This window comes from Triturus cristatus, chromosome 3_2 (genome assembly GCF_964204655.1).
Source record: "Triturus cristatus chromosome 3_2, aTriCri1.1, whole genome shotgun sequence".
Lineage (NCBI taxonomy): Eukaryota > Metazoa > Chordata > Amphibia > Caudata > Salamandridae > Triturus > Triturus cristatus.
This window is the reverse complement of record NC_140584.1, coordinates 681944047-681966129: the sequence shown is the minus strand read 5'-3', so window position 1 is coordinate 681966129 and position 22083 is coordinate 681944047. Positions and strand designations below refer to the sequence as shown.

At 44.7% G+C, this 22083-nt stretch overlaps 1 protein-coding gene across 1 annotated transcript in view; it reads right to left on the bottom strand.

The window, feature by feature from the left end:
• The window catches only part of TFPI (tissue factor pathway inhibitor), a 264389-nt gene that overhangs the window by 48031 nt on the left and 194275 nt on the right, over window positions 1–22083 (bottom strand). The window contains exon 7 of the mRNA XM_085648705.1: window positions 13771–13863. Coding sequence (XP_085504831.1) covers window positions 13771–13863 — 93 coding nt within the window. The remainder of the gene's footprint in view (window positions 1–13770; window positions 13864–22083) is intronic.

The following is a 22083-nucleotide window of genomic DNA, read 5'->3' as shown; positions in this document are numbered from 1 at the left end:
TCCTTCCACTGTTTCTATTAAGGGAACAACTTAAAAAAATGTTTTTTTTAAATCACCCCATGGAAGTGCATGTGTTTTCTTGTTGCCTTTCCCGTGTGCTGCTTTCCCCTCACATCCCCACCCTGCACTCTCTGTGTTGTTGCCCCAAGCTTGTCCATTTTTTGCTCGGCCCCACTCTGTCCTCCACAGACTTTTAAATGTTCTTCCCACATCTCCCTAGCTCCGACGTTGTTTGTCTCCCTCACCATTTAAAAAAAATATAATAATTTGTTTTCGAAGGGCCCCGGAGCTTTAATTTGCTACTGAGCTGCTCCTTTCTCTGTAATGCATTTGCACACACTTTAAAATATACAGTAAATTAAAAGTAAAGAAAACAAGCATTGGGATAGCCAATAGGTTTTGCCTTTGGGACCTTATAAGTGTTTAGTTATCCAGCACAATATCCTTGGTGCAACAACATCAAGTGTTGCATGGCTAAATACTTATAAGGTCCCAAAGGCGAGACCTATTGGCTATGCCAATGCTTGTTTAAGTTGTTTTAAGAATAAAACGATCACCAAAATGCAACAAGTTCTAAAGCTGCAAACAAAATATTTTTAAGTTAGCCCACAAGAGACTGCACATCCATTTTCAGCACCAACCTGCACGCACGAGGAAATATTGCAGGGTTGCATGGAGAACTACACAAGGGAGTAGACATAGGAAAAGAAGGAAACTGCTAAAAGGATGTGAGACTAGGTTTGTACAATAAAAATGATATAACACCCTAGCTCAAAAGTGTATTATTGTCACCAAATGAAATGGTGGTTATTTTATAGACCTAGGAAGGATGAAAGTTGTAGATGGCTCTTGCCTGCTTCTAAAGTGTACCTTGCAGGTTATATACAATGAGCACCTCTACTGGCACTCAGATGTATTTTTATGCTAATTGTTTAATAACTGTCCTTGGAAGAGTATCTTCAGAAGCTCCTATGAAGGCTAGAAGCACAAGAGTGAACCGAGAATGTTCTCAAATTCTGAACATGAGTGCTTTTTGCTTAGGAAAGCAAGAAATCGCTGCTGTCATCTATTTCGACCAGCAGGTTTGAATCCCAGCAAGGTCAACTCAGCCTATCATCCTCCCAAGACGCATCATGTTTGTAATAGTAGCACCTGTTATTTGCAGTGGTTAGAAATAGAAACAATGCAGCATCGGGCACTGTTAAACACACTGTCAACATTTGTTGTGAACTGTGTCTCCCCTGTTACAAATCTGGCAAGAATATCTTAGATTTCATCTTTCCGAAGCCATTAATGTGGGTGATAATAACAACTGTTATGTACAGTGCTGAGAACTGACAACATCGTTGTGTGCTCTTAAGGTCATATTTCAAGGTCACTTGGTGGTGTATACTCCTGGAACTTCCAGGCAGCAGTTATCAAGCGGTTTGCTTTGTACCAGAGCCAAGTGTTCCTTGTGTTATTCGGTGGTCCATAGGTGACCAGAAGTACACACAAGGGTTTCTAGAGAAATTAACCAACAACTGATCCGACAAACAGCAATAAGAACATCAGGGGGATTGGGATCTTGGCCCTTGAGTTATTCACCGAGCTTGCAATATACCTGCTTATCTTCGTCTATGCTTCAGGAGCACAACCCACTAAGGTGTCCGGATAACTAAAAACATTACTGATCTGCCACTGCAATGCAAACAAGCCTTTTCTTTTTTTCAGAGTTAGCATAAAATAAAGACTGATAGTGAAAAATAAGCCTTATCCTCAATTGTCTGGTGCTTGAAAATGTGAGAGTACTTACACACGGAAGGGGGGTGGCGGCAATTGTTGTATGCAGAGCATAAAGCTGTCCCATAATTGTGTACACAAACATCCCGCAGTCCCACACAGCCGTCCATTGTGAGAGATCCTCAGTGGTCACTGTGGCAGTGGGGGGCTCTCTCTCCGGTATGAAAGACACTCACTATCCTTTAAATGTACTTCTAAGGTTAATCTCTCAGAGTTAATCAATAACCACAGACGTGATACCTACTGTTGGGTCTCAACGAGGGCGAATACGAGGCGTGGTTCCGTAAGTTGTCGTTTAAAAAAAAAAAACTCAGATGCGTTTTGTTTATGTTTCACCAGTGTTGGGCTTTTGAAAGCGCCGAAAGTCTACGATTGGGAGGCCATTGGGAATGATAAATAGTTCCCTACGCACTCCTCTAACTAGAGCCTGCTCCCCGGTGTCCAGACATCATTTAACTATAGGTACATCTAGCTACCCATGCCAGGCAGGCAGGCGGGCGGGCAGACAGACAGACAGACAGACAGACAGACAGACAGACAGATAGATAGATGGATAGATAGATAGAGATACGCTTCAGTTTCACCAGAAGAAAAACGAGTTTGGGAATTAAACCGTAACAGGTTGACAGATCAAAATGTTGCCTGAAAATAATGTACATTACTTACATTCCAATAATTATTTATGATACGTTATGTTAGTGACATTACTTCGTGTCTTCTCCTCGAGGAAACAACAATAAATCATTCCCTTGTATCTCAGATACCCCTCAAATGACTAGAAAATGTCAGAGACCCTCAAACAGCTGAAAGTATCTCGTTATAATTTATATACGCTTTTTAAAGTTTCTTAAAACTGTTTTAATGTTGAATAATACAGCTGTTTTATCATTTTTTAATCATGTATTTGTTGACCTCAGTTGAGGTCTAAATCAAATTCAATAAACTCTGAATTCCGAATTCTAGTCTTTGCTTCTGGATCGAAAAACACTTAAATTGGTTTAAACCGCAATTTATTGACACATATCTCCGGATCTCCCAGAAAATGCAACAAAAGGTATGGCAGCTTTTGAAGAAACGCAAATCACATAGATTTGACTGGTTCTTCCGAACTGAAAACAAACCTGCAAACCAGACTGGGAAAAAAATTTATTTGCGTCGCCTCGAAGTGAGGTTTTGGTAGATGAACGCTTTCATTTACCTTCTTATCTCTATGCCTCTGACACTGCTCCTCCCCCTCCCCCTCAACAGTGAGATGAGGCTCCTGCTGAATTCTTTCTGTGGGAACTGTTGTTGACTCCACGAACATTCTCCGACCAAAGGTTTTTATTTTTAAAACCGAATTCCAATCCATACTTGTGACAAAAACAATTATTCTTTATTATTAAAAGAAAATGACCCGCTTCATCTTTCAAAATAAAAATATCATGGGTTCACTGCCTTTGAAGACACGAGCAACAGACTTACCAGGGCGTCTATTTAATTTTTTAGGTCTCGCCTGCGTTGCCTCGCATGCGCTGCTCGCTGTCGAGAAATTTTGTGAGAGAGGGATTTCAGAAACGGGCTTTAAGCCCCGCCCCTCATTTCCATTGGCTGGTGTCACGGTTTATGCTAAACAGTGGCCTGCCATTGGAAATTAACTGTCTGCGTTGCCTCCCTTCTGCCTTTTGGTCCGGCCCATCCGGACTGGATCGCCTGCTTCACGGCTGTCGTGAAGCCCTTTCTTATCTTTAGGGAAGGCCAGCTGTTTGAAATTAGAAGCAGATGGCCCTCCCTAAAGATGTTCTGAGCTGAAATGACCGCCATCCAAAATGTTACCGTGGTGCCGTTGGTGGGGCTGTTAATTAGGCGAGGAGTTTACATGTAAATTACAGGAGGAAGAGGACGGTAAAAATGTGAAACGCAGTATGCTGCATCGTGAAGACTTTACAGTGCAAATATTGTAAAATCCACCATGGCACTGCCAGGAGCTTTCCCGGCCGTGGCTTTCTGGGAATCTGCGCTGTGCGGCATTATACAGAGTTCGCCCGGTGGTTGTAGGGGGAGACTACACCGCACTACTGCAGCCGTTTCCAGATCTCATTCCGTGGACAGGGGTCTGCAGAGGTTCAAGGGCCGCAGCGGCCACCCTGGAGTCCGTGGAATAACTGGAGGCATCTAAGTATTTGCTGAAACCCGGAGCGGTACCTGTACGAGCAAGGGGAGCAATGCCCCCCCACCCCATAACAAATGTAGGACACACAGAAAACACGTACACCCCCCCGAATAACACCAGAAGTGATGCTGGTGACTAAATGCCTGGGGGCATCAGGGAGAAGCGCAAACACGGCGGGCTGTGCCAGGAGCTGTAAACAGAAGCAGGCACAGTACGGGGCTTATGACAGCTGTGCCGGTACCGGCCCGGGGTACAGCCAAGGAGGGCTGAGCACATCAGGACCCGGGTGCACCACAGCGGAAGGCTCAGCACACCACACCCAGGGTACACCTAATGCAGGTGCCCTGTGTGCATGCCGCGGAGGGCTCAGCACACCAGGACCCGCGTTAACACTGAGCAGTGGAAGCTGGTGCCTGTCAGGGGGCATCAGGGGGAGGCACAAACACGGCAGGGCTGTGCCAGGAGCTGTAAACAGAAGTAGGTGGCAGAGTACGGGGCTTGTGGCAGCTGTACCAGGTACCGGCTGCGGTGCCACCGTGCGCCAGCGCTCAGACCAGCGCGCACACATTCTGCACATCTAACAGGGAAGAAGCGGCCCAAGAAAATGAAAATACCATTTGATTCTAACAGCCTTTTAGAGAGTACCTCCCGGAGCTGCTGCCATTGATGGACAGATTTCACCTGTCAGTCTGTGCTTGACATGTAACAAGGTGGAGACATAGTCTGTATTCACAGCCTTCCTTCCCTGCGGTATTGGTTTTCGCAGTGTCTGTTTAGCGCAGGCAAAACTGCCTGTCTATTTCACAACAAGTACTCCCCTGATTGTCTAATCGCTGTCAAGTGGTTAAGTTTCCTGGAACAATTCCTGAGCTGTCTCTCATCTGTTTAGTGTGTCTCATAGTTTGGGGCGGTCTCCTCATAAAGGAGGCACCCCCTTTATTCTCCTTTGCAGTTTTGTAATCAGAGATCATGCTGAAGCCCCACTAAAAAGCTAGAGAGGAGGACGTGCATGTTAGATGCTCGGGTCGTGCACAGGTGCACACGGACTGTATGCGGCTCCACACAGAATCCGTGCAGAGAGGCCCTCCTGCGGCGCTCACAAAGCTACGTGTGCTGCAGGGCCCCCTCAGTAATAAACACTCCGGGGGCCCAGTAATCCCCCGCATGCCAGGGCAGCGGCCCCTTCAAAGTGTGAGCCATGCGGCGGAGGGTCCCTGTCACCGGCTCCAAGGGGTGATGGGCCGCAAATAAGCCTTATCAGAGGTGCGCAGCACGTAGGCCCTGCCGAGCCGAGACCAAATGCGAGAGCAGACCCCAGCAACTTTCTAAATTATTATTATTGTTTGAATAATCCGTTGAAGGGGGTGTTCTGGAGGGGTCAGGGGCCTCCTGATGTAATTTACCGAACAATACCAAAGTTACTTTTTAACGATTTGACGTCAAGTGTCCAAGATCTTGAACAACACTCCAGTCACCATTTTGGACTTTAAAAATGTTTATTCGTCACTTACGTTCCATCAACTGATCCAGCTACATCCCCATCTCCCGCGTAAAGAGATCAATATAAAATACAACAAGGCGTATTAGCGCCTGGGTGCTGTGCACCCCACCCATCAGCAACCCCCACCCCTTTAGATGAAAAATCACGGCAGAATCACGGCTGATTGAGACCTTCACGCTAATGGCCCCTGAAGTCCATTGATATATTAATGGGATAAATTGAGCAACGGCGGACTGGGATAGCCGCACTTCTCTGCTATATTCCCTGTGTGGTAAGACCAAAATATTTCTGGTTGGTGTGCACATACAACTCCTGCACCTGCCGTTCTTTGTGCCAACTGCTAAGCAGATAGAGAACTACACCAGAATTTGGAGTGGTGCACTACCTACGTGGTCAGTTCAATAAGTATATTCACTTGTAGAGTTGTAAAAAATCAATTCTTTATTTTCAAAGTCATCCGACAACACAAAGTTCCAGCCAATGCGTTTCGTTCATTAACCAATTAACTTCTTCAGGGCTGAAAGTTACAATACATAAAATAAATATACGGACACAACATCTGAACAGACTCAATTACATACAAAATGCTGTAAAGAACATGGATGAACAAAAAAATGGATCGGTCGGGTTTTGTCGGTTATTTCTTATCAGCGCACTTGGTGTCACATAAATTATTCTTTCCTATTTTAACATTTGTATCTCAACTGCCTAAACATTGAAAAAAAAAGTTTGCAAATAATAAAACACGTGACTCAAATTACTGTCTACTGTATATGTTTTATCTGAATTAAATCATTCATATATATTCACATATAAAATCACGGCTGTCAACACAAAGTGAAATATTGCAAGTAAGGGGTGATCAAGTGACATGTGTGCTTGGGTGCTCAGTGGTGTGCAATATATACAAAGTGCATAAAATATGTACATGTGGGGGATAGGCCAGATAATTATGGAAACAGAATGACTCTGCTGGCTAATGATTATTCTTTTGGTGTGCAGAGCCTTGGTTAATCTGTGCCTCGCGTGGTCGTCGACATTTCAACCCAAACTATGCTCCAATGGGTAGTCAAGGTGGGTCTTCATCAGGATAGAACGGGGGAATGATAATGACAGCCTATAATTTAAGAAAAGCGGGTGTTAGGCGTGTTTGGTTGCTAAGTCTGAAGGAGATACGAGTGTGAGGGCAGGGTGACTGAACTCACCCAAAGTTAACCAGCGTGAATCCTGGTTACGCAATCATCAAATGACGCCTGGAGGTAGAATCAGTGTTGGCCCAGGTGGTGACTGTCTAGAGGATAGAAGGCATACGGTTTAGACCTGTTGTCATGTGCAAGCAGTAGCCACACTAATATAATTTTAATTTGCAAGGTGTGCGCCCAACCCTTTTAATGAGTGTGGCAGGAAGGCACAAAGTACCTTCTGTATATTGAGACGGATGGCTATCCAGTTAAGCCTGCACATGTGTTGACAAATTGTTCCAAGCGGGAATACGTGCTGTGACGTGGCGGATTAAAATGTAGAGTCAGGGTGAGTATTGTGATCTGCAATGCTTTATAAATGGACTTGAAAACCAGAATCCAGGAACATCGCAGGGCCCTCATCAATGGCGATGATAGATACCCCATGACGGAGCATTATCGCACAACACACACAGGTCCCATTAAATTCAGTTTCTTTGGCATTGACCATATCCCCATGAACCATCGAGGTGGGGATAGGGAACTAACTCTATGAAAAGCAGAGGCCAAATGGATTTGTAGACTACATGCAGTCAGCAAAGGACACAACTCAGATCACGAGTTCCACTACTTCCTGAGGTAACAACTTTCTGACCACTAATAGGCCCTACTGGCACTGGTTGAGACCGGATACCCAGCCCTCCAGGGCACCGCCTCACCGTAGTTACTGCTTACTTCTCTACACTACCTTTTACTAATACTTCAAGATAATGTGCCAACTTTTGGAACCCCTATCCCATACACCCCATCTCTCAGCCACTCCAGCCGTTACCACATTATCAGAATTTACTATGTATTTAACATCTTTTTTACCTACATTTCGCCGTGCCCACATGCCGTATTTCATTTATGTCACGCGGTCTGCTCTCCACACCCGCATATGACATGAGCTAAGTTGTGGCACGCCATTCGCTTCTGCGTTCTATGCTATGCACACACAAGTCAAGTTTGTAGTCTCCTTTGAACTTACCACCTCATGATCACCTAGTTATCGCATCACCAGACTTATTTAGCCAGACTACCACGGCTCTAGGCTCCAGGGGACATAGTAATATCGCAACACAGCGACTGTTTAGCCTTACTATGTACTCACTTATGTCCTCCCAATGCTTTTTGACTCGCATTCCTTAGTTTTATTATTATTATTTTTGTGTTATCCGGTCTCACCGGTTGTCCCCAATCACCCCCTGAACTACCATTTCCAAGTGTCAATGCATTTAGATAGCTATGCCACCACACTTCTAGGCCGCAGGGGACATAGCAACACTACAATTAAGGAATTGTTTAGCCTTACTATGTATGTCTATATGTCCCTTCCCCCTTATGCATCTGTGTCTAATAATTTTTAGCATCCCTCCCCGTATTTTCACATTTCCCTTTTCCCTTCTGTTTCTCACAATGCCCTTTTGCCTCCATGTTCAGCATTTTGTATGTAATTGAGTCTGTTCAGATGTTGTGTCCGTATATTTATTTTATGTATTGTAACTTTCAGCCCTGAAGAAGTTCATTGGTTAATGAACGCAACGCGTTGGCTGGAACTTTTTGTTGTCGGATGACTTTGAAAATAAAGAATTGATTTTTTACAACTCTACAAGTGAATATACTTATTGAACTGACCACCTGGGTAGTGCACCACTCCAAATTCTGGGGTAGTTCTCCATTGATATATTAATTTCCATATTGAAAAATATAACAGACAATTTGTTCACAGCCCTTTTTTCCTGCGCATCCCCACTTTTCCGATATTGATTTAAAAATAAGAGGGCTGCAGGCTCGGGCAGTCCCGAGGTTCCCCCCGTTATTATTGTCATCTGGGGGTCATTTTTCATCGCAAGATTTGTAATTTCAATATTTGTGTGACTGAAGTTAGTGTCTAAACATGCTATAACTTTTCATTTAATGAGCTGTAAATACGTGAACATTCATAAAGCAGCTCAGAGGGCCGGGGAAAAGAGTGAGAGGAGGTGAGTGTAGCATGGAAAGAGATAAAAAACAGAACAGAAGGGAGAGTGATAAAGGAAAAGAGGGAGGACCACTGGAAAGGAAGAGGAGTTGTGGAGGGAAAGACCGGAAGGGGATAGGAGGTGAAAGGAGGAGCGGTGAGATAATGATGAAAGAGATATGGGTGAGAGGAGGAGAAGGTCCGGAAATGGAGAGGTGACGGAGATCATAGTAAACAAGCATTTGCAATGCAATAGGTCTGGTATTTGCAACAGTTTAAGCTCTTGGCATTGTAAATGACAATGCCTTTTATTTATGTGTTGGTTTTTAAAACATAAATAAAAGTCATTATCATTTACAATGCCATTAACTTAAACTCACGCAAATGCGAGACCTATTGCATTGCAAATGCTTGTTTTAAAAAGGAGCTTTCCATTTTAACTGAAAAACACGATTTAAAAGGCACGTTTACGGAGAACACTTACCAAAGGTTATTCGGAAATGAGCTCCCAATAAATTGTTTGTGTCAGAGAACATGCAATAAAATTAAAAAAGATATTTTTGGGATTGTCCTCTGCTGAGATATCGGAGTAGGTTTAGCGTGTGCTGCACATTTTTGCGTGTTGAAAACTCTGCAGCCAGACTCTACCTATATCTTCTCAGCATGTTAAAACGATTCCCAATGACCCTCACACGGTAACATCTATTATTTCAACTCAAAGGCATAATTTGGTTTCAGATGCGCATCGTATTATTTTTTATGTACGACACTAGAGAAAGCCACACAGCCGAATAAATCCCAGATTGTGTTCAACGATCTGCACATTAAAATCGCAATTTTTCTTTCTGGTGTTTTTTTCTCACGGAGGCTGGTTGACATTCAAAGGCTTCACTACGAAAACTGTTTTGAGATAGTAGTTCAATAGTGAAGCATCAGATCTATTTTTCCAAAATATAAGCTGTTGTGCAAGAAGACAGGCCAGAAACCACCACGATGCCAAGCTTCTTTTTTGAATGACTTTATATCTTGTCGATTCTTTTTTCAAAACAAATTGTGATGGTATCTCAGGGAGGAAGGACAGCTTTTGTAAGCACCCTGTGTTTGCGCACGGGAGGAAAAAAGGAAGGGCTGAGGGGGTTCGGAAGAGGTGGGGGATGAGGGCGAGGAGGGTGGGTGTTGTATGTTCCTTCTACCAGGGACAGCTTAAGAATTTCGGGGGATTTGGGCAAAACATATTTTGGGGCTCCCTGTTTGACCCAGCTTTGAATTTATAATTCAGTTTCAGCTCTTTCATGCTCTCTTTGCCCACTGCACAGGCAGACTTGTCCAAATTATAAATCTGTTTACAGCTAATATTCAGGGATAGAGATGTGTTTTATCTGCATTATAATGCAGCAACAGCTCACTAATATTATTGCGAATAATCTTTGTGACCCACCCTCCCATTTCTTAAATCTGAGGTCATGTTTATAATGCAGCAACAGCTCACTAATATTATTGCGAATAATCTTTGTGACCCACCCTCCCATTTCTTAAATCTGAGGTCATGTTTTGATGAAAAACAAGTTTTTTGATATAGATGTTGCATGGTTTTGAAAAGCAAACTTTTCTCTGCAAAATGTCTGTAAAAGACTCCCATATATCACTCACACTAAAAATAAGTCGAAGGAAAATGATATTTAAAACAATCTGTTTAAGAATTATTCAAGGTCATCAGGAAAAGTATCCCGCTGGGGCCCTAGGCCAAGGCCCATTTTGGCCATGCTTTAAAGCATTTCTGCCTTCTACTGAAAATAGCCTGTCACTCAGACTGAGTATGGAATCATACTGAAACTACAACAGCGCTAACATCTTACTTATAAATTTGATGTTCTCGGATGTGTTCTGTGTGATTTATTATATGCATAATAGATAAGTCAACATCGTTTAAACCAGTGTTTCGAAAACTGTGGATCGGTCACAAGCCATTCTTGTGAGGCTGTGGAGCAGGCGGGAACCAGGGGGAGGGGGCTGGCGGACAGAACAGGCGCACTTGGAAAACACAATATGATGAGATAAGGACAAGATTTACAGGCCTTTTTATAGAGGAGCTGGGAGTGAAACACAAGGGGCCGTGTGAACTGTTCTTAGTCAAATAAAAAAGTATTTAATAAAACAGATGCTAAAATTGTGACCAGTGGATTGATATAGTACTTGGTCCCTGCTCTCAGGAGGGCGAAAACACAGGAAGAGGCATGACTCATGCATGCCGTGGACAAATGGGGAGAAAGAATATGAGCGACGATGGAGCAAGCAGATGGGAAGCCTATGGGTGGTCTGAAGCCCACAAAGTATATGCAATATGTATCAAAGAGACAGCGCAAAAGTTATCTAGCCGAGACCTAAAAACACCCATCTGTACAGAGACCTGAATGAACATATAGACGATGAGAAGCAGCAAATGAAAACAAAAAACATAAAAGATCCACCTACCTAACTCTCCAAACATCTAAACAGTGATTTACAACAAAAATAACTAGCTCTGTCATGCCAGTTGAATGGTGTTAACCAGAGTTAGATTCTCTCATATTACTCCTTTTATTGGTTAGCATTAGTCAGGCAATTAATGTGAGGGTTGCTTCTCCATTCCGTCCCTGCCCTTGGGACTTCTTCACTGACATTATCCTTTACTATAGCATATGCTTTAGTATACAGGCCCTTGTGATTATTTATAACAAGATGAAACAATGACCATGCTGTGCAGGTTAAAACCCCATCACATTCTTCATATTACCCCTGCTTTCAAGTTTCGTGCATGCATCTATTAGCACTTCTGGTTTGTGCTTCTGAGAATTCTGTACTAGTTAATTTCTTTTCACCATTATCTCAGGAGCTGGAAAGTGTGCTTCAGTTGTTGTTGGCCGTTGTGTTCTCCACACCTTCTGCTTTACGTCTATAAATAAGAGTCTGCAGCTGAGTGTATGACGTGGCTTGTTTTTAGAAGGTTGGGTCTTGCAGTTCTTCCACCTCAGTTTTCAACATCCGTTTAAGTGTATTTATGTGATTTGCGTGCAATCTGCAGGTCACAGAGTTGATTTCTGACTAGAATTACTCAACCTTTCATGCTTACAATGATTGTCTGAGGCCTGTGGGCGTAGTATGGCTGTAATCACACTTCTCTTTACCGTGGTTTGTAACCTGCAAAGAGTAGATCATAAGGGCTTTATCTGTGAAGAGAGCCACAGGGTTGTGTAAGGAATATAAGTGCCATGACTGATTAACTTGTTGAGACATTTAAACATGTATGATCCTTTGGGTCTGCCCCAGGTGTCTTACACATGCATTTTGACAATGGGGACCCTGTCCTATGGCCTATGTGAGCCAATTACTTCCACAATTTCAGAGGCATCAATACAAAATAACCTGGCAGGGATGCGGCTCTCAGTTTTAAATGCCATTACTTTACAGATGTTTCATGGGTATACAATGGAGATGTTTTCTCTGTAATTTGTTGGTAGGTTACTTACATCAGTTACAATGTGAATATAAATGGCAGCCAAATTATTTATGTTTATGAGAGCTAAAACCATAAATGGCATTATATAGCAGACAACTCAATCTTGCCCGGACAAACGCTTTGCTTACAGCAGCGAGCCTCTCACGCGTTGCGAAAGACTTGCCGCGAAAACAGCGATACAATGTTAAAGACAGTGCTCCACAGCTAAATAAGCAACACGTTCATGCCTTGGAACTGCCTAAAGCTAAAAAGAAAGTTGATGACATGGTCACATCATATGTTTCAACATGGCAGCCATCTTTAGCACAGAACTTCCCAAGGAAACCATCTGCTTTTTCCCGTCCCACTTGCTGCTCGCCAACGAGGTATAACAAGCTATTTCACCATTGCACTATCACCGCCCTGTAACAAACATGAGGGATGTGATGCAAATTTCTGTTAAAGTATGCAGTGAACCACATTCACAGACACTAAACTGGAACTAATATACAGGCAAATTAATATAATAATTGCCACATTAATTGCCCACATTGGAGAAGATCAAGATGGAGTGGAGTCAAAACCCCTCCATCTATACAGCTCTTTGCAGCTCTCTTTTGTGATTACACTGGCCCTGGAGGACAACTGTGCAGTCCAGCCAGGCTTAAATGGATTTTGTTATAAGAAAAAGCAATGGATGTTGGGCGTGATTTAGAGTTTGGCAGACGGGTCACTCCGCCATGTTGAATAACCCGCCTACACCATTACAAGTGCAATAACCCACGGCCCTTTTAAAAAGGTGGACGGGATATCTGTCACATTTGTGATGGAGTAACCCGTCTGCCAAACTTTAAACCAGGCCCGAGTGTTGATGCATGTGAATAAAGAGCATCGGATGCATAATATGTGCAGGTCTATACCTTGGTCAGGAAGACAGGTGGGGCGTGGCCTTCGGATTTTCCAACAATCACATTAGCAAATCCAGTTAAAATATGTTGATACGACTGGCCGAACGTGAGGGGGGCTTTAGGGGCAGGGCAGAGGGAGAGTACTGTGTATTGTTACGCCACTAAGTGAGAGGAAATACAGTGTTTTGTAAAACAACCAACATTCTCGAAGACCTTGAAAACAGATGTAGGGGAGGGAGCGAGAGAAAGAGAGAGAGAGGGTTTTCATCTCTGTGTGTATTTACAAATCAAAGTGAAACCCGACAGAGACCGAACCATACCAACCTGGGAGCACTTGTACAAAACTATTTACTTCAGAACATTCATTAGGGGGGTGTAACACCCCAAGCACCTCCCTTGAAGTTATGGCCCAAGAAGTGTGGGAGTGGACTGCCAGACATTTCAAGTTCCTATGGGTGTTACAAATAGAGTTTATTTGTATTCTATCCATCGAATTGTAACATTTCAACATTGTTAACAGACCGCTTTGCCTCCTGTCATCTCAAAACCGTAACCGTGATTAGCACCCAGATTCCAAAAGTAATAGCTGAGAGCATACACGTTTCAGAAACAGGCTACACGAATGCTCTGGTGCCAGAATAGCAAGTAGCATGCACCTCTCTTCCACTTGGAATGGGGCAGAGAATTGCAAAGAGGGAGGAAGATGGCGGCACCCCAACCCAGTGTTGGGCACAACTTCCCCTTTATACACCAGAAATGTATCCATTACCTGCACTTCTTGCCGATGCAGCCTGCATTTCAACTGTTAGGCTGTGGTTTATTACTTCAGTCCTTTCTTCCTGCCCATTTACAACTGGAGGATCTTACATAAAGAGAGAAGACGAAGATTATATAATATTCTATGCAGAAGACAAGTGAAAATAATACAAACAAAAATACACATCTGTTGCAGTTACAAATTTGCAGACACAAGAATGGTAGCACCACAGACACGCATTCTAATGCAATAAATGCCAGCAAAACAGACAAGGAATTGTAAAACAAGCATTTGCAATGCAATAGGTCTCGCATTTACACGAGTTAGAGCTATTGTCATTGTAAATGATAATGCCTTTTATTTTTATTTTCGTTTTAAAAACATAAATAAAAGGCATATTCATTTACAATGCCGATAGCTTAAAGTCGCGTAATTGAGAGACCTATTGCATTGCAAATTCTTGTTTAATGTTGTTCTATAGTGCTTACTGCTGCCATATTCTTATTATTATCTAGTTAGTACATCAAAAACTCGGACAGTAGGCCTGGCCTTAGTATCCTACTACATGCAAACATGTGTGCCCATTTATGCAGACTGTGCAATGTCTCTCTGTAACCTGCCACATGGCACCACAAGCATGGGACTGAAACTGTGCACAGCCATTGGACGAGAGAACAAGCATTTGCAATGCAATAGGTCTCGCATTATAAAAGTGTGAGCAGCTGGCATTGCTAATAATAATGCAACACTAGCTATTGGCATTGTAAATGATAATGGCATTTATTTATGTGTTTGTTTGATAAAATAGATAAAAAAAGGCTTTGTCATGAACAATGCCAATAGCTTAAACTTTTGCAAATGCGAGACCTATGATGTGGCCTAACAGTCCGAGCTGCTGTCTTTCGAACAGGGTAACAAGGCTCAATGTCGGCTCAAAAGCCTTTGATTCTGGGCAAATCACTTAATCTCCCGTGCCTACCAAAAAGGAGCGTTTCCTTGTGTGACGTAAGTAGTGCTCATGTAAAGCGCTCCAATACAGTTCGGTCGAGTTCGCGCTATATAAAAAAGAAATAATCCCGTGAAGGCTGTAAATCTCCCAGGACAAGCGGCAACTGCTCTCCTTTGTGGCGGGCTTCGGGAAATGTTGGGCAGCCTCACACTGCTCTGCCTTTGCACCCTATGCTGCTGGGGAAGTTTGCGGTTTGTCGGCTTTTGCACAGATTTGTTTCTAAACTTACATGAGAAGATCTTACATTTTGTTAGCAGGGGATAGCAAAAATCCCTCTGAACCTCCCCAGTCTCACACACAAAAGGCCCCTCTTGTGGGCGAATAGGCACCGGTGGATGAGGCACCTTGTGGCGCAGCAGGGCTCCTGTAAGGACACGCATGCCCACCAGTGGTGCAACAACCATAACAGATCGAAGCACAAAGAGCCGATTATGTAGTGCCCAAAGTACAAGTTTGGCCACAGGGCAGATGAGCATTGTGAAAGCTGCGCCGCAATATGTCACAGTTGGCACAGACTTGCCTCGGAGGAACAAGGCTGGCATTGTGCGGCAGGGGCTTAGCAGGGAGGGTAGAGGTCGCGGGTAGGCGTGTCAAAATGTGGCATCTCCGGTGAGCCGGATGGCAAGACGGCCTCAAACTGTCCTTGTTCTACGGTAATGGAGAATTCACAAAAAGATTAGAACTGTTGAAAGCGGACCTGATAGCTCCAGGTTTTACCTCACTTAGGCCAGAAGTCACTACACATTGACCTCATGGTTGCACTAAAACCCTGCATCTCCTGACCTGCTAGTCAGGCACCTATTTTCGTTCTATCATGGCATGGCTCAAAGGCGTAAAGGAGGCCCCAGTGGCCCCTGCAGCACCTCGAAGGGCCCCAAACCTTTCAGTGTGACTCTCCTTCCGCTTCAGTAATTTATGAGAGACTCCGGGGTCCCATCATTTTGTTTTACGCCACTGGCATGGCCTGTGACCTTCTACACCTTGTGGTATCATGGTGTGGTGGAGATCAGCGCACCAGCGCTTTAAGACAATCCACCGAGGCATGAAGTAAGCCGGGTCACAGTGCCTGCTGTTTCCGAGTGCCGAGCAAATTCTCGCACTGCATGTCGAGCCCTTGTGAAATTAGTTCACCGAGGCCTTTTCTGAGGAGCGACAAAATAAAGAATGATTTGGTTAACGTGATAAAACACACCCCTTACCATGAATGCAACTTCTTTTGCGACATTTTCATCACTGCGGAGAGCTGCCGCACTGATGGAAAGGGCACATATCTAACATCTGCACCAGGGTGGCATGCTGCGTGATGCCAATCCAATTCGAAGGTAAACGTTTTTGAGGAAAAACAGAGAAAGTTTGTTTTAACAGAGGTGTGGTGACATGCTCACAGATACAATCACAGGACAAGCAGGAAGTGGGATAAGGGAGGGCGTGGCAAATGGTGTGCACTTTCGCGGCCGCTTTGATGTTCTCAGTGGCCGCGCGGCTCACTGAGAACATCAAAGCGGCCGCGAAATGACCACGCAGGCTGCCAAATGGTGCGCGCGCCCGGCGCACATGCACTGTAGTTGGCGGCCTGAAAGCAGTGGTTTGCACTTCCAAATCCCCCTTTTACAAAAGCTCTCGCGAGAGCAGCGCTAAAGCTCTGGCTCAGGCGAGACCTAAAAAGGTGGGGTGCACGGAGGGGAGGAACAAATAGTCTGCACTCATTTGTGACTGCCTGTATCTATATGCGTTAGCACCTTAAAGGCTAGACCTCTGATTTTTTGGGAAAACGCGCAGCGTCCTTATGGAATGCACCCTATAGGACTTGCCCAGTGGTATCTCACAAGACTCAAAGGAAGCACCCGGCATCTGGTGGAAATCCTACCACACCTTAGGGCAGAGCATGTAGCTGTTCTTGAGGGGCTCTCCCCTCTACCACATTACAGTACATCCGCGGTGGAGCACTGGCTTGTAAAGAGAAGCACACTGTACCCTCTGGATGGGGCAGCATTTCATCCTCTATTTGTATACTTTTACCTCCTAAACAAACACCAGGTAGGGTTGTAAACAAGTAAATCCTCCCCCGGGTTTTGCTGTCTAGCAAGTGTGGTGTTGGGCTGCCAGATGTTCTCTGTGTGACGCATGCATCAAGGCTGTTGGAGATGCGACTCTTGGCCAAGCCCTGGACCTGTCCTGTGGAACCTGTTGATTTTACATATGTCTCGGGCAGTGGGACCTAATGCCCTTCAGCAAAAGCAACAATGAATACAAGCATTGGCAAAGTCAGTAGGCCTCACTTTTGTGATCTGTTGAGTTTGCCAGTGTTTTTTAACTGTGTGGGAGCAAAAGAAACACGGGTTGGAGGAAAGCAACATGGAGTGCTCAGGTGAGGAGATGTGAAAAAGCAGATAGGTGAGCACAGCAAAAGTGAGGGTCTGGGAGAAGCTGGCAGTCAACACAGAACAACACTGAATGCAGAGGAAAGACATACACAAGGGAGGTGGCTTGAAAACACACTCTCTAATGGAGTACTTCACACAAAAGAAAAAAAGTGGAATTTTTTCCCCCGGAGTTTTATATAGCGCGAACTTGACCCAAAGGTGTCAGAGCGCTTTATATGAGCACCAGTTACGTTACATGAGGACACCTTCATTTTGTTAGGCACAGGGAGATGAAGTGATTTGCCCTGAATCGCAGGATATTGAGCATCTATCCCTTGCCCAGGCTCGAAAATAATTCCCCAGCTTCGAGGTTGACCGCTCTAGCCGTTAGGCTACATCCTCTCCCTTGAAAAGCAAGAAGTGGAAGCAGCAATGCCAGCCAATCAAAGACATGGTAAAGAGGCCATGATCCTCGGGAGGGACAAGCAGAATATTAATAAGCTGGGACGCAAATAGTACAAGCATATCTCCAAAACACACTGCCGGATTCACGTTATAAATATACAACCTACAGTTCCCAGGAGCAATGCGAGAATGTTCATCGTCTCGCAAAAACAGAACTTTGCTGCAGTTGGACTCCCCATTCAATTCTAAAACGGTCGATTTTTCTGCCATTTTCTAGCAGTTTGAGAGCACGCAGTGGTGGCAGCCTAAGGTTTACCTCACTTTTATGGCCGCTCAGGCCCCGAATGCTCGATCTGTGCCACTACCCAAGGCCACACAGGTGGGCAACTGCGTGGCAGAGCCCGGAGGCGGAAGGCTCCATTGCAAACTTGCCCACAGACTAGTCCCACCAGCAGCCTTTGCTCAAGTAAAGGTTCTGCTGAAAGTCGCAAACATGTATGTAGGTTTCCGTTTCAGACCCTATTTTCTCCAGAACATAATACACAAAGTAGACTCCTGCATAGGGTAGTCCAGCTTTCAATTCCAGTGACTTCCCCGGGATACAGCCAATTGAAACAGAGTAGTTTATTGCTAAAGACCTGACTGGTGCATGCTTGTTGCATTCGCCCATACCTACTTGTGCCACTGTGTGACGCAGCCATGTCCCCGCACCTGTAAATGGAGGCCTCCCGCACGCCATAATGGACGGGGACCACTGATCTTTCTCTTCTCTTATATTGAAAATGTACGTAATACTAAAAACAAAAATCATTCCACCTCACTGTTGAAACCCCCTTACGGTGCTCAAACTGGGATTGCCCTTTGTTTGTTCGACCTTTCTTTATGGGTGAGCCTGGACAGTACATGCTCTGGGCACACATTTTTTTTACCCTCTCACCAATATTCACTGCCGCAAAAGTGAATGATTTTTCGCCCTTTTGTTAATTGACAACCTACCTGCGAACACGAGTTTCCTGCCTATGTCTCGGCAGGCGATCACACCTTCTGTGAGGCCATGTTCACAGGCACTTGCAGGAATAAACAGAAACCATGGCAGCAGTTCTCCCTTAACTTGCGGCCTCTCTTAGTGGACCTGGCTCGTGAAAATGTCACCGAAATGAACCGGCTCTTGGGAGACAGTATGCCACGATTCAGCAAAGGTGAGGGCATCCTCTCCCGGGGCTAAAGACAGACTGGAAAATGTTAAGCGTATTTATTTACGAATATTTACATGCGTCACACCTGTGGGAACAGTCGTATTGAAGAAACAGTCAGTGGAAACTGCGGGGGTGAGGGGCAGGCTTGCCGGGTGCCAGAGGACGCCAGGCCAACAACAGAGCGGCCAGCCTGTGACAAGATGGCATCCCCTGGGAGCATGGCGCAGTTTGTGTGGTAATCTTAATGCACCGTTGGCAGCCCGGCCTCTCGACTGACCCCGGATCTGACTCGGCTGAGGGCTGCCCTGGTGTTTTCATTGCCACATCTCTGGTGACACTGTTCCCGCCAAGCATTCCTCCTGCAGAAGGCATGTCTGAGCGAGGGGCGGCAGCTTCAGGGCTTGTGCCCCGAACGCACCCTTTGATGCAAGACTTTAAACAAGTTCTCCGTCTCTTCTCTGGGTCTGGTCGCGTCCCAGGGTAGCGGAGATTAACTGCAGAGCTCCACCTCTGTTGTCAACTCGTGCTCATGATATTTAAGAGGTTCCGGGATAAGGTGTCACATGATGTTTAGTGGGGGAGTGAGCAAGCTGCAGAGCAAATCGGAAAGTATTTTTATACAGACAGGGTATGTGCGTTGCTGCCCTGTGCAGAGAACGGCTGAGACCGGGACAAGACTTTTTAACCTCTTCGATGCTGCTGGATTGGTCCTGAGACTTAAACACCTTTGCAGGGCACAAGTCCTAAACAAGGGAGGTCGGCTGGGCTGGCGCGCAGTGCACGTGCGCACACATGGCGACGTGCTTTCACTTTAAACTGGGTTTAAAGTGAAAGCACGCCGTGTTTAACAAGATGGCGGCGGACTGTCCACTGTCCTTACATGCACATGCATGCTGTTAGGTTTGGAAAAATGGCGAGAGCAGCCATCTTTGTCCATCCCTACGCGTGCATGTAAGGCTTTGGCAGAATCGATTGAAAAAAGGTCCTCTCCATGGCGAGGGCAGCGCATGCGCTGCTTTCGCCAGGCGAGACCTAAACAATAAAACGTCAACCCTTGCTCGTGGCTGTTTGGTTGTTGTTCACAAAGAATGATATTCTCTTGACAGTGTCTCCATAAAATTTTAATAAACTCCACATTAAACACCTTGCCGTGGCGAGGGAAAGGTTTTATTGAACTTGTCAGTGTTTCCCATAATGCACCATGGCTGCTCGAGCCGGCACTTTGGTTGTGATGAATAGTTTCTAATGATGAAGTGAGTAACAATCGACCTGTTGTATACACAGGCCACATAAATAAAAAACGCATAACACGAGCCTGAAATGTTAGCACAAGGATCTCAGTTTAGTGCATAGAAGCAGAACTCTACACAAGTGGACTTGTATGCCTCCACTCTAGTTACACAGCTAACAAACATTAGAAAAGGCAATAGGCCTCGCCTTTGGAGAGCTGTCGGCTTTGGCAATGTGTTTTGCAGATGCAGAAGGCGGGCGGAAAGAAAAATGCGCTCTGAAATGATAAAAGAAAGTGAAGCATGCCGGTGCGAATGAAAAAAAAAAATGCATAAAAAAGTTATTGCTAAAATCAAGTTCACCGAAGCACAAGTACAGCGATACTATGCCGAAGTGAAAGCAATGCCAATGCACGTGGAAAAAATAATTAAATGCCTATCTGAAGTGATAAAAAGAACGTGACTTAAATGCTGAACTGAAATGATGAAAACACAGTGTTAATAGAGACAGAAATACAGCACCATTAGCGGGAGGGACACAAATTAAACTAAATTAGTAAGTACCTTGTCCGAGTCTCAGAAAAGTAAAGCGAAGTGATGTCAGACGTATGGTGACTGGCCAATTAGGATGCAACTACAGTAATTGAAAATCAAGCCTGCAAATGGTCATTGTTGGGGGGCTCCAAGCCCTTTACTGCATACAATACTCATCGCAGTATCAGCACATGCGTGCTGTTAGGCGAGACCTAAGAAGGCCTGACGACAACGATGGATTCAGAATACGCTATATGCTACCACCACAGCTCTACATACTAAACGAATGGCAGGGACAATAGTCTACTGTTAGTGAAATGAGGGCACGCTTGGGGACCCCTCCAGGTCACAGGACAGCACTCATGTCAAGGGACAGGCATATGCCTTAGTAAACACACAACAGATTGGCATATCAAAGAACATGATACCAGAAACTTGCAGTTGAGCACTCAGGGCAGGGGAACACGTCTGTACACCATAAACAGCTCATTCCATCTCAACAGATTTTTTTATTTTTTATTTTATTTTTAAAGTTTTGTATAGCGCAAACATGACCCAAGCGGGAATCAGAGCGCTTTACATACGAGATGAGGACGACTTAAGTAAATAGCTGTGGGAAAAAAAGCATAAAAATATATATCAGGCAAATAATAGTATATTGGCAGGCACACTGAGATCAAGCATATGCCACGTAGCGTGTTAAGCAGCAAAACAAGATGGGAGACAAGAGGAGCGAAACTTCTAGTTCAGCGCAGAGTCCAACAGTAAGGCTTTCACTTCTCTTTTGAAGGCAAATGTTGAGGGAATCAGTCTTGTTTCCACAGGTAGGGAGTTCCATAGTCTCGGAGCAATTCCAGAGAATGTACGATTGTAGGTTTTCTTTTTTTTTAATTTCTTCGGCTTGAGCAGAAGTGTGCTGGTGCTCCTAGAGGGCCGGGAGGCTCTCGATAGTTCGAGCTTATTTGCCAGGTAAAGGGGAGTGTTGTAGTGTATCGCTCTATGAGTCATACATGAAATTTTTAACTGGATTCTTGAGTCAAACGGAAGCCATTTGAGCGATTTCAAGTCCGGAGAGATGTGGTTGGTTTTCCTAGAGCCAATGATGAGTCTAGTCGCAGCATTTAGCGATGCTCGATGCTCGAATGGGGGCTAAGCTGAGTTTCAGAAGCCCACACTGAGTAGCACTGCCGTATTCTAGTCTGGAGATGACTAGTGCTTGCACCGCAGATTTGAAGTCATCATGGGGAAGGTAGGGTTTGATTTTTCTTAGGATGCTCAATTGGTAGTTAGCACCTTTGGTAGATGCTCTGATGTGATCCTGCATGATTAGGTTCTTATCGAGCACAATTCCTAGTGATTTCGTGCAATCAATGATGTGAGGTGTGCAGTTCAGAGCTGATAGGTTTTTAAGATATTTCTCAACAATCGTGGCTTGCTTAGCAGGAGAAATGAGGAGAAATTCTTTTTTAAGGGCGTTTAGTTTGAGGTGGTTGGATGTTAGCCAATTAAGAGTTTTGAGCAGAGTTCCGTTGAGTGACTTGATATCTTCAGGGGAGGCAATTTTCATGTACAGTTGGGTGTCGTCCGCG